The sequence below is a fragment of the Trypanosoma melophagium genome (assembly GCF_022059095.1).
Source record: "Trypanosoma melophagium isolate St. Kilda chromosome Unknown ctg2segment0, whole genome shotgun sequence".
Taxonomy (NCBI): domain Eukaryota; phylum Euglenozoa; class Kinetoplastea; order Trypanosomatida; family Trypanosomatidae; genus Trypanosoma; species Trypanosoma melophagium.
In genome coordinates, this window is record NW_027125149.1 from 259,003 (window position 1) to 271,877 (window position 12,875).

The 12,875-nt window shown below is 43.6% G+C and overlaps 4 protein-coding genes across 4 annotated transcripts; all 4 read left to right on the plus strand.

The window, feature by feature from the left end:
• Positions 1 to 259: 259 nt before the first annotated feature.
• LSM04_005785 (uncharacterized protein) lies at positions 260 to 1,783 on the plus strand (the record flags this gene model as incomplete). Its single annotated transcript, XM_067336096.1, has 1 exon — positions 260 to 1,783. The coding sequence occupies one exon, from the start codon at positions 260 to 262 to the stop codon at positions 1,781 to 1,783; it is 1,524 nt and encodes a 507-aa protein (XP_067192592.1).
• A 609-nt stretch (positions 1,784 to 2,392) lies between these two features.
• On the plus strand, positions 2,393 to 6,523 carry LSM04_007888 (Kinesin motor domain; the record flags this gene model as incomplete). Its single annotated transcript, XM_067336097.1, has 1 exon — positions 2,393 to 6,523. One exon carries the CDS (start codon positions 2,393 to 2,395, stop codon positions 6,521 to 6,523), a length of 4,131 nt encoding a protein of 1,376 aa, XP_067192715.1.
• An 834-nt stretch (positions 6,524 to 7,357) lies between these two features.
• On the plus strand, positions 7,358 to 8,788 carry LSM04_003055 (uncharacterized protein; the record flags this gene model as incomplete). The annotated part of the gene is made up of 1 exon (XM_067336098.1): positions 7,358 to 8,788. The coding sequence occupies one exon, from the start codon at positions 7,358 to 7,360 to the stop codon at positions 8,786 to 8,788; it is 1,431 nt and encodes a 476-aa protein (XP_067192448.1).
• Positions 8,789 to 9,121: 333 nt separating this feature from the next.
• On the plus strand, positions 9,122 to 12,385 carry LSM04_006006 (uncharacterized protein; the record flags this gene model as incomplete). The annotated part of the gene is made up of 1 exon (XM_067336099.1): positions 9,122 to 12,385. The coding sequence occupies one exon, from the start codon at positions 9,122 to 9,124 to the stop codon at positions 12,383 to 12,385; it is 3,264 nt and encodes a 1,087-aa protein (XP_067192606.1).
• Between the last annotated feature and the right edge of the window lie 490 nt (positions 12,386 to 12,875).

Here is a 12,875-nt window from a genome sequence, read left to right on the forward strand (position 1 = left end):
CAGGATCCTTTTTTCCCTATCATCTTATTCCTTTAGGCAGTAGCACTAAGTAGAAGGGGAAAGGGAGCAAAAATAAGAAAGAAAAAAGGTATAACACTAATACATTATCTGATTAGATCACTTATTTATTATTTATTATTTAGCTCTTCACTGCGTGTGTTTTGGGTGTGTTTCCTCTGCGTAGACGATCCTTGCTGTAGACAAGACACTTGCTCTCTCTCTCTCTCTCTCTCCCTTTGCTTGCCGTGAATTGTGTTTAATGCGCCGTGGATTATACATCGCTGCTGTAATGGCGAGGGCCATCCTCCCCGACGGCTGCCCTGCACGGTCAATTGGCAGCTCCACACCAGCGGCCGATCCCAATACCCGCCGGCCTGTCCGCAGTCGCAGCCGTGCTCGAGCGGAGGGGGAGACTGGAACTGCAGTGCCGCCGCCTCTGCCCCCGTCGTACATCCCACCAGAGGAGCGGCCAGCGGACGACGCCTCCCTGCAGTTCCAGCGCTCCCCTTCTTCTTTTTCTTCTTCTTCATCTTCTAGTGGGGCCGTGGAAGTGCGACTTGGGCCCGGGCAGACATTTGCCCCGGAGTTGCCCAGGCGTCCTCCTGCTCCACCGAAACGCTATGTGGATGAGGCGGCGGCTAATCTAGAAACCACGAGTGTGTACGCCGGGCACTCTCTCTTACCAGACGAGGATGGGGCTATGACGTCTCGTCTCGCGACTCTGAAGAACTCAACTCAGAAGCTAAAAAAGGCAAAGGATACTGGAGAAGCATCTTTTATGCAGGTGAGACGTGGGAGTTCTATATTTGATTCTGGAGATGGAATCGATGACATGGAAGATGGTAGAAAGGTAAAAAGAAAGAGTATTGCTTCTGATGCCGCTCTTTCTGGAGAGAAAGGAAACGATGCTACGGATGAAAAAAACAAGCGGAAAGATGAACCACCTCTTCAGCAAATGGAACGGGACCTTCGTCGTCTCGAGTATTATCAAGGGTCTCCGCAGTATCCCCAACTTTTACAAGAATTTCGTGATAAGTATGGAGTCAGTAACAATGAAGACACTTCAAATGGTGATAGATCCAATGATTACCTGTATACTCAGGAAGAACTTTCTCGTGGCCTTGAAGCACAGCCTATTGATTATCTTCGTACTACTAATAAACTAAAAGTAGAACTCGCTAGTGGCCCAAGGGCGTATGATCCTGTTGTTATTATGCAGCAACAAGGTGTAATGCGATTTCAAGGCTACGCTTTCCCTCCAACTACAGAGTTAGGAAAATTGCGTGATAGCGATGGAAATGTGATACATACAATTGAGGATAGAAATATGCTTAAAAAACACATAAAGCAAAATATGTCCTCTGACCTCAAAGAACAACTCAATAGGGGTAAAGACAATCATATAGTTTACCGAGTGCTAGGCTTAGATGCAGTACAACGACGCCAGGTTAGAGCTATGCTTAGTGATTTTGACTATTCAGATCGTCATACAGCATTTCATGTAATGATGTCTTACCCTTATACAGACTGGTTACACGTATTTTACATGGTAATGATTGGATTGACACTATATAAATTTCAGTTGCGTTATGGAGCATACGAATTCTATGATGAATATTTAGGACTAGATCTTCGGCAGGTGCCTAGGTTAAAAAAACCTTTTCTGGCAGTACTGACTACTCTTGTGATGGTAATTTTTCTTTTCAAACCATTGCTTATAGCCAGTATTGCAACTACGCGGTTTTACCGCATTGCAATGAGACGTCCTATTGGACCTCCATGAATATCGTTTGTAAGTATTTTTTCTTATTTTATTTTCCTTTGTGACTTTGAATCTAATTTCTCAAATTTTGCCTGGTCTCTTTCATGTTTTTATTATTAACAAAAGCGAAAAAACTTGATTGAACAAGGTGAATTTTTTCTCATGGTACTTATTTTCCTTTTCTTTACTTGTGATACTCTCCTTTTTGTAGGTACCAGACACAAAACCCCAAGCAGATATTCTTCTCTTCGGAAGAAAGAAAGAAAGAAAGAGAGAGAGAGTGCGTCTGTTTCTCTGTCTCTACTTTTGTGAGGGTAAGTGATATAAATATAAATAAATAAATAAATAAATAAATCAATAAATAATAAATAAATAAATAAATAAATAAATAAATAAATAAATAAATATATATATATATATATATATATATATATATATATATATATATATATATTATAAACAGAGAGAAACATCAAAGGTATTTATTTTGTATCAGGTGTAGGAGGTTGTTCTCTTTTCTGTAAGCTCAAGTAGAGGAAAGCAAAAACAAAAAGACAACAGGAAACATCCGACAAGAAAAAACTCACTCAGAAGGAATACTATATACGAGACACCACTCTGAGAGCCAAAATGTCTTTACAAAGAGACCTCGTTAAGGCTAGAAAGCGTAGCTCAAACTCAGATACATATACAGCCCGACCTCCTACAGTACGGAATTACAATTCAGCTGGTAGTGGAGGGCGAAGTACACCCAATGGGGAAGCAGTACATGTAGCGGTTCGAGTACGACCACCATTCCGTGGGGAAAACGCACAAGAAGTTATTGTTGCAATGGATCCATCCCAAAAAACAGTATACGTGAAGGATAAAATGGATGATCAGCAGGCGTTTTCTGTTGATATGCCAATATGGTCTTGTGTTGGAAAAGCATTAGATGGTTCTGCCCCCATTTCTCAGGCTAATCTTTATGAAATGGTTGGACGGCCGCTACTGGATCATGCACTTGATGGGTTTAACAGTACATTAATGGCATATGGACAGACAGGAAGTGGAAAAACTTATACAATGATGGGTGATATGAGTCCAAACCCTGACGATAATGAAGATGTCCTTAATAATAGTGAGGAAGGTATAATTCCTAGACTTTGCCGTGAAATGTTTCAGCAAATTCAAAATCGCTCTTTTTCAGCCTCATCAGGTGGAAATATCAGTTGGGAAGTACATGTTTCCTTTGTGGAAGTTTATTGTGAAAAGATCAGTGATTTATTAAATCATGGAACTCCTGTTACTCTACGTGATGAAGTGGTAGAAAATGAAACATACTTTACACTTGTAGGAGCACGTCGTGTACTGGTGACAAATACATCAGATATTCTGAGAGCTCTTAGAACTGGAAATAAATGCAGAAAAACAGCTGCTACAGCAATGAATGAACGTAGTAGCCGAAGTCATGCTGTTTTTATTCTTGAACTTACTGAAATTCTTTCTTTTACAAATCCAGAAGGTGATGTGGTAAGTGCACCAAGCAAAAGCCTTAGTATACGTCTTGTTGATTTGGCTGGTAGTGAACGTATTGGTGAAACAGGAACAAAAGGTCAACAATTTAAAGAAGGAGTAGATATTAATCTTTCTTTATTTACACTTGGTATGGTAATTGAATCTTTATCAGATCCCAAACGACGAAATATTAAACCACCTTATCGAGAAAGTACACTGACAAAAATACTTAAAGACGCTTTTGGCGGAAATAGTAAGACAACAATGATATGTACTATTTCTCCAGCAGAGGCACATCGTGGACAGACTATTCAGACCTTGCAGTATGGATCAAAGGCGCGACGAGTTGTGAATAAACCTCACGTTGAAGTAGATCCATCTTCTGTGGCACTTCGTAAAGCCAATGAGGAAATGTTAGCCCTTCGTAAGCAACTTTCAGAGGTGAGACGGGGGAGTAAAGAGTATGAAGACCTACATGAGCAAGTACAGAGTGTTAACGAACGACTACGGCAGGAGCAAGAAATCTCACGCCGCCGCAAAGCAAACCTTGAACAAAAAGAAGCAGAACTTGCCGAGCACTTTCAAAAGATGGAGGAACAACGTCTAATGTATGATAATAAAATACAGGTGCTAGGAGCTGAAATGGAACGCGTTAGAGTGAAACAAAAAGAAAAAGAACGAGAAATGCAGAAAGCACAACGCAAGGTTGAATCTATTGCAGAGAAACATGTAAAAGAGTTGGAGGCTCAACGTGAAACAATGGAGAAACATTTTAAACAGAAGGAAGATGAAATGTTGCGAAAACAGAAAGAAGCTGAAGAACGTTTGCATCAGTTAGATAGTATCTTTAGAAGTCGTGTTGATGAGCTTCTTCAAAGGCAAAAATATCTGGAGGGTAAGTTAAAGGAAAAGGAACGTGTTCTTAATAAGCGTGAACAAGAGCTAAAGGAAAAGCAACAAAATCACAAGGATGAACTCCAACTTCTAGAGCAACGCATGCTTAAACAAGAAAAAGAGTGGGGAGAAAGAAAAAAGGCACTTGAAGAACAATTGCGTGCTCGAGAAGACAACTCTCAACTTCAAATTGATGATGCAATAAAAAAGTCACGTCTTATACAAGAAGAAGGAGCAAAGAGGGAGAATGAATTACACCGCAAGCTTTTGGAGGCACAGCGCCTGGCACAACAAATGCAAGAAGTTGCAGATTGGAAAGAACTGGAATTAAAACGGCAAGTAGAGGAAGTTCAACGTGAGGCACAACTACGCGAGCGTGAGCTCAATGAGAGATTACATCATGCAGAGCATGAGGCTAAAATACAACGAGAAACTTTGCAAAGAGAACTGGAAGCCAATGCAGCTAGTACTCAGGGCAAAGAACGACATATGGAAGTACATTGGACACTCCTTGAAGATGGTTTAAAGAAGCGTGAAGAGTTATTGCAGAGACGAGAAGAAGAAGTGAATGCCAGATATAATGATGCTTTGCGAATGAAACAGGAATGGGAAAGAGTACAACATGAGAAAATGGCAGAATCAGATGCCCGTCAAGAGGAGGCCATGGGAGTTATTCGAAGCAAAGAAATTCTTATTCATCAACGCGAAAATGAATTAAAAGCACTGGCACAACAACTGGAAGCGCAAGCTGCAGCCCAAGCTATAGAGGTAAAGAAGAAGGAGCATGAACTCAGCGCAAAAATTAATGAGGTAGAACTTAATGCTTCTCGTGAAAGACGAGCTGCAGAACGCCTACAGGATGAACTTCAAAAGGCTATAGAACGCGTGAGTACAGTGGCGAAGCAGCGAGAGGAACAAATGGCTCGTTGGGAAGAAGAATCCAAAAATCGCTATGCAGAACTGGAGAATTCTCTCGCCGAGAGAGAAGCTATGATTCAACGCAGGGAAGCAGATATCGCAACACAGGAGCGTGGAGCTGAGCAAAGTCGAAAAAAGGAAGATGATTTTAAGCTACGTAAAGAAAGTCAACAATCTATCGGAGAGATCATGTTAGAGAAGTGTGCACGAAGTGAAGCGGCGACGATGTTTGAAGCCGAGTTAAAAGCTCGTCTCGCCTCGATGAATTGCAACGGTGGGGATTTTGCTACCTGTTTGAGAGTTGGCGAAGAGGTTCTATTACACCGTGAACTATGCTATGTGGAGTCAACGGAGGAGCATGAGCGAAACACCTTAATAAAACATGAGGGATATGATTGGAAGATTCTCATGGAACAGGTTAATCTGAATAGACGGAATATAAATCTACAGAAGCGTGAGAGTGCGTTGGCCAGTGAAGAGAAAAAGTTTCAGAAGAAAACGACAGCGTTACAGTCTTGGATGCAATTTTTCCTTCTTGAGATGGAGCAGCGCTGCCGGGTCCTCCTTGAGTCCTCGCATTATCGTGAGTATGACCTCATTCGCACAGTTGAAACTTCCACCCGCCGTTCGAGTGGAAGTGGAAGAGGAAGTGGAGGAGAAGTGTGGCTGGTGGAGTCCTGTGGGGCTGCGCGGGAGCTGCGGCTGCGGGCGGAGGGCCTCCAGGCGGAGGAGGAGCGACTCACACGGCGGCTGTCGGCCTTCGCGGCGGAGCGGGCGGCGTGGGAGGCGGAGGCCCGCCAGCGGGACCAGGCGCTGCAGGCGTACATTTTGGAGCTCGAGGGCCTCGACCGCGCGGGGGTGCGGGAGCGGGAGGCGGAGGGTCGGGCCGTCTGGGCGTACCTCCGCGAGCTCGAGGCCGACGACATGCGGCGCGTCCAGCGAGAACGCGGCCTCCAGCGGATGGAGGAGGATCTCACTCAGCAGCTCGCAGAGACGGAGCGGCGGTTGCAGGAACGGGCCGCTGACATTGACAGGCGGCGGCATGAGGCCTCCGTCCTCGCAGAGGAGAATGAACGCACACTACAAGATCAGGAGGCCGATCTCGCCGCACTCGTAGCCAGGAATGAAGGGGTAGAAAAGCAAATTAAGCAGCGGGATGCAGAGTTGCAGCAGCAACGACACCGCTATGTGGATCTGCGGAAACTGCTAGAAGAGCGAGAAGCATTACTGCGACGGGAGCATGCGCATCGAATGAATGGTAAAGAAAGTGCGACACAACTTACGGATGACCTCCTGGATGTGAATGACCTCCTAAAGGAACAACTATGTCTTTGGATTAAGAAATATCAAGTATTAAAGAGTGAAGAGAAATTAGAATGCGAACGATGTTCATGGCAAAATAATCGTGATGCCACGGTATGTCGTTGTTGTGGTAATGCACAACTGGTTTAGAGATAATAGCTGTAGATGTGTTAACTAGACAATAGTAGATGCAGACAACAAGATGCACTTGTTACCTTTGTCCCTCTCTCTTTTTTTCTTTTTTTCTTTTTTCGTTTTTCTCTTTTTCGGGATTATCGGCGTCATATTTCATGTTTCGTATTTTATATGTTTTTTCTCCTTTCATAGAAACAACTGTTTGTTAACAGGAGACTCATCCGTTTATTACGTAAACTATTTATTTTTCTGACTATTCCTTTATCACACCCAGCCGATTTTGCGTTGAAGTCCCGTGTGGATGGGCGTGTTTCAGTACTTCATTACCGCACGAACCACACACACAAAAAAAAAGAAAGAGAGGCAAACACACAGGGATAGAGACAGATTGACAAATCAAGGCATGAAAAAAAATAGAGTGAGATAGGGTTAAAGATAAAAAAAAAAATAAAGCAAGAGAGCTGTTTTTTTTGCTTGTAATCTTTAGACTTGCCCTTGACTGAGTTTATTATTATTATTATTATTATTATTATTATTATTATTATTATTATTATTATTATTATTGTTAATTAGTAGATGTTATTCATGTTATTGCTTTTACTCTTCTTCACAGCTAGAAGGGAAAAGACTGTTTGTGCTAAAAAAAACAAATAGTTGAGCCACTATTATTCTTGGTGTCGTTATAGCTTATTGCAAAGCATGGGTCTTTTTTTTTTATTAAGAAATTTCTTGTACCCACTATCTCAAAATTAATTTGTCTGCTTTTCTTGATTTGTCATGTATCCTGGTTTATTTGTATTGAATACGCAAACACCACTTCTTATTTTTCTTCTTTTTTAAGGTGAGACAATGAAGAGCCGCACATGGGTGGCTCAAACACATTCATCTCCTAGACCAGGGAATTATATCACAACTGACAATATAGAGACAACATCAGGAATTGTTTACGAAGAACCCTTGTTTACCCGTGTGTGTGATGGTGGCAACACTTCACAGACGCATGAGTCTAAAGACACCATGGAAGGGATATCGACAAAAGGCACTCGGGAACAGGATAGACGTTGGCAGTTAGAAAAAAGTAGATGGCGAAGTACGAGACAGAAGGCAGTGCTCCAGCCTTGGCATCACCTTGAACAAGACTATGAACAGTTAGAAACTCAATTACTTAAAGGACGATACCCGAACTACTTTTTTGATATTCAAAGCCACCACGATGGCCATCAAGATCAAGCTCAGCATCAAATATCGTATGTTTCAGAAGCAGAACCAACCGTAGCATCTATGCTGGTGGTAGGGAGCAAACAAAACTCCATCAAGCGACAGCGAAGCCAAACCGGGACCCCAATGAAGGTAAACAGTCCTGTCTATGAGACAAATGTTAGAGAAATCAAGGAGGGTAATAATGAGGATTTTCTTCTAAGGCAAACACCACCTCCACCTCCACCCCAACCCCCCCAACCTTTACATTCGCTATCCCCTGCCTCCCCATTTTATCTGGATAAGAAAACGGGAGGTTATCCAGGTGAAGGTGTGTCGGGGGATTCTATGCGGCTTTTACCTACTGGTGCCAGTGTTCCCATGCCATCAAAGATTGCGGGTCCATCGTCTAGTTGTGCCCTTCCTCTGTCAACTGAATCACTTCAGTTACAGAACGTTAATACCCAGAAGGGAACAGTACGAGGAAAAAATGGACATAATATCTTATCTAAATCAAACGATTTCATGGCTGTATCTCCATCTTTGTACATTAGTACTTCCCCACCTGCCACATTTGCTGCTGATGTTACGCCCGACCCCCGTTTCGAACAGAGTAATGAGAAACATAAAGAAACCGAGAAGGAAGGAGATCAGAGTAACAGAAAAAAAGAGAGAAAAATTCCAAGGGAACACCGTGCTGTTAGAGCGGGTTTGACGACCCCGTCCGTGCCATGCCTCCTGCAATCACCACCGTGGGAAACAGTGGAACAACGTACACCACTACCACCACCAAAGAACAGGATGATTCTCACACCACCTCGTCCATCACTTGCAAACCTGTCAACAAATTTTGATGAGGTATCATCAGTGTTACCCGTTTTTGCTACTAAGGAGTTGGTTGCACGCAAGTACCAAGAGTCTTGTACACCATGTACTCCAGGAAAAGAAAATACTACATCTCTCAATTCACCATCTCGCCCGTTAGACTCTATCATCGATACACGGCAAGGATTAATCGCACATTATAAACGCGCAAACGGACTGAAAACCCCCGTTGTACCTTTATTATTAAAAAATACTTGAAACCACCTCATGAGTTTTGGTTTTCTATGACACTAGATTATTTCGTGACTTTTGTATCTAACATCCATTGTAAGAGACTCTGAAACATTACACAATTCCTAAAATTATTTTTTCCTTACCAGAAGTAATGTAAGTGGTTTTGAAATATGATCTACATGCACAAAAAAAGGGCAATGTTTTTCTTCAATGCTCATCTTTTTTTTTTTCTTTAGGTACATGTGTTGGGGTTTGACAAAAAAGAAAGAAAAGATATAGGAACAAGAAAGAAAACGGAGAAGTAGTATTTCTTCTGCTTAAAAAAAAAAAAAAGAAAAATCAAATATAGGCCCAGAAATGAAGGCGACAGAGGATACTACAGTGAAATTTGATCCTCATCCCTTGCAAGTTTCTGAAAGCCCCATTTACGCTGCTGGGGCGGATGATGCCAGTGCTGTCCCTACGACCCGTACTTCACGCCACATAGATTTCATGGATGATGGCAAGCTTTTTGAAGGTCATTTCACTCTCCATACAAGGAGTCTAAAGAATATGATTCAACTCCTTGTGGACCAGCAGTCGGAACAGCGGGTTATCATAAATGATCTTCAGGATCAGATGAACGCGTTACGACAACAGGCGGCAAAAATGAAAAAAGTGGCAAGGGTAGCCCCGACTCTCTCTTCCCGTGACGGCAGTGACGAGCTAGGAGAAATGTTAAAGGAAATCGGAGATCTTCGACGCCGTGTTAAGGTACTTGAAGGATTTAAGTCTCTTTGGGGTATTCGATCTGAAGAAATTGAGAGTTTGGTAAACACTTACGGAGATCCTGTGGTAACCCCAGAAGAATATACTGCATGTATATTAAATCTTCAAGCGTTCCGTGTGATGAGGAATGACACACGAAATTCTATTGTTTCACTTGTTGATTCCCGATCATCTACTCAAGGACGTCCAATGTCTCCTGAAAAGCCTGTGAAAACGCGCTCCACACGTGATCACACCGGTCGTGAAACTTCTCGTGTTGCTCGCGATGATGACTCTCGGACACCTCATGATGATGGCATCCGTGTTGGTCGTGATGAGTCCCGTGATACCCGTGACGAATCTCGTGGAGGTCGTGGAGCTCGTGCTGAATCCCGTGGAGCTCATGAGGAATCCCGTGGAACTCGTGCTGGTCGTGATGAATCTCGTGGAACTCGTGCCGATCGTGATGAATCTCGTGGAACTCGTACCGATCGTGATGAATCTCGTGGAACCCGTGCTGATCGTGCCGATCGTGATGAATCTCGTGGAACTCGTGCTGGTCGTGATGAATCTCGTGGAACTCGTGCCGATCGTGATGAATCTCGTGGAACTCGTACCGATCGTGATGAATCTCGTGGAACCCGTGCTGATCGTGCCGATCGTGATGAATCTCGTGGAACTCGTGCTGGTCGTGATGAATCTCGTGGAACTCGTGCTGATCGTGCTGGTCGTGATGAATCTCGTGGAACCCGTGCTGATCGTGCCGATCGTGATGAATCTCGTGGAACTCGTGCTGGTCGTGATGAATCTCGTGGGACTCGTGCCGATCGTGATGGTTCTCGTGGTGCTCGTGACCGCCATGCTCGTGAGGACGACGTTCGCGAGTCCCGCGAGTCCAGTTCACACACTCTGGAGTCCACGGGTGAGGGTCTTGGTCAGTTGGCGAGCCGCGTGGATGCTCTCGAGCGGAAGATGAGGCGAAGCAGCGCAGGGGGATATTTTGCGCCGCGACAGTCAACCGTTAATCCAACAGAAATGGTGGATGAACAGGCACGACAGGACTTGGAGGAGCTCGAGCGATTTGTGGTTCGCCGTTTCAAGGAGTTGGATCGAATGCTGTCTAAACCCCGCGATAGTTCTCAGGGTGGAGGTTCCATGAGAAGCAGCAGTCACTCTCCTGCAAGGACAGAAAAAGCTCATGAGAGAGTTCCTCTAGCGTCATCGGAGAGTAATAATAACAGCAACGCCAATAATAAAAACAGCGGCGGGAACGCTGATGTTAGTAAGAAGTATGACAGTACAAATGAATCGAAACCACGAAAGGACCGAAAAGCACCTTTTGGGGGTGCGTTGGTAGATCAAATGGCCCGAGAAGACGCTGCTGCTGCATTGGATCGTGTGGATAGTCTTGAGAAGTTTGTTACTAGAAAAATAAAGGAGTTATCAGTTGCAATTGGAAAAGATCTGGGTCCTGTTTCTATGCGACCCTCTGGAGAAACTGAAGTTCCTCCCCCTGTGGACCGCAGACCACAAGGACCTATGGTTGATCAGATGGCTCGTGATGATGCCGCCCGTTCTCTTGAAATGATTCAGGAACTTGAAGAAGACTTGGGAAAACGTTGGCAGTCACTAGAGGAGCGATTACGAATCATTGGTCGTGCCACCATGGGTAGAGGGTCTATTTTTCCAGCTGGTGGTGGTGGTGGTGGTGCTTCTTCAATTGATCGAAAAGCCCGTGAAGATGCCTCTATGTCACTTATGCGGATACAACAATTGGAACGAGAGATTGTCGGTTTCAGAAGACTTCTCCAGAAACATAGGATTCTTGATGCCGAGGAAGCAGAACTCAGTGACATAAGAGGTTCTGGCGGAGGTGGACTTCCCATGTCACCATCACGACTTTTACGTCAAGCTGCACTTTTACCACTTGCAGTGAGTACTGAGAGAACAGGTGCTCCAGGTGATGCCGATTATGACGCACGTATGCAGATGCTTGAACAGGAAGTTGAGCAGCGTATGTCTGAAGTTAACCGTGCTCTTGCCTCACTTCGATCAGCACAACCTGATTCAGGGTACAATAATATCAAAGGAACAAATGATTACACCGGTCATGGTGGTCAATTGATGGGAGGGCAAATTGTTATTAACTCCAGTGAAACTGGGGGACTTGGATCTCAAGTTATCGGTGTTCCATTTCCCACAGGAACAATATCAGAAGCTGGAGTACTGGTTGTAACCTCTCGTGAATCACCATCACGAACGCCTGTAAAAATTCTAGAAGGAGCTCCTCCTGATGTATTGCAGCTGCGTCCCCCACAGTTAGGAGCATTGGGAGCTCCTTTGGTAACACGAGACCCTCACCAAGGAGGAAAATCTGTTTCACCATCTAATGTGCTATCCTTTACAACTGGGGCTGCGAAGAGTGAGGGTGAAATGAATAACAGACTGCAAAATAGCATTGGTGCTGCAGAGGTAGCAATAACAACGACAGAGGGAAGACCTGGTGAAAATGCTCTTTCAGCTTCTCGAGAAATTGGTGCGAGTTCTTTGACAGATGATGCTTCGAAAAATGGTACGACAGCAGATGCTGCAGCATCTGCTACTGAATCGCAGGCACTGAGGAATATAAAGTTGTCTTTGGGCGAAAGTGGACAAGCGATTAGTAGAGGTCGAACTGGAGAGCTTAACCAGTTGCGCTCACATAGCACACGATTGCGTGATATGAGTATGAGTGCTCAGGGAAGAATTGAAAATAGTTTCTCTACAGAGCCAATTGCGCTGGGACACACTACACCCTGTGTTGTTTACAACTGTGCATGGTGTGCCGCACAAAAACGGACCATATCAGCAAGAAGACCACGGGCTTTACGCTAGTTGAATAGAAGAAATAAAAAAAAAACGAAAACAAAAACAAAATGCTTAGCAGTCCGATGTATAGTTTTAGAGAAGCAACAACGTGTACGACACATGGAACAATGTCAAAAAGGGAACTAATAGAAACAGCAAGAAGGAACCTCCTCTTAAGACGATAAACAAAAAGTACAAAAATCAAACATATTCATTCCTCTACCCGCTAATATATTAGTACTAAATGTAACAAATGAGAGAAGAGTGAAAAGACAATATATATATATATATGTTGTGCTGTTTCTACACCTTTTCCCGAGTTTGCGTCTCTTTGATGTGCTTTTCTCAATTGTTTTTTTTGTTTTTATCATCTTGACCCTCTTTGTTCATTCAAAAAAGTTTTTTTTTGACGTTTTAACATTTGTTCTGTTTTCTGGTGGTTTTTAATTTTTGTTAAAACAAAATATGAATTCCTTTCACTTTGATTTTTTTTTCTTTCCTTGCTACATCAGCACTA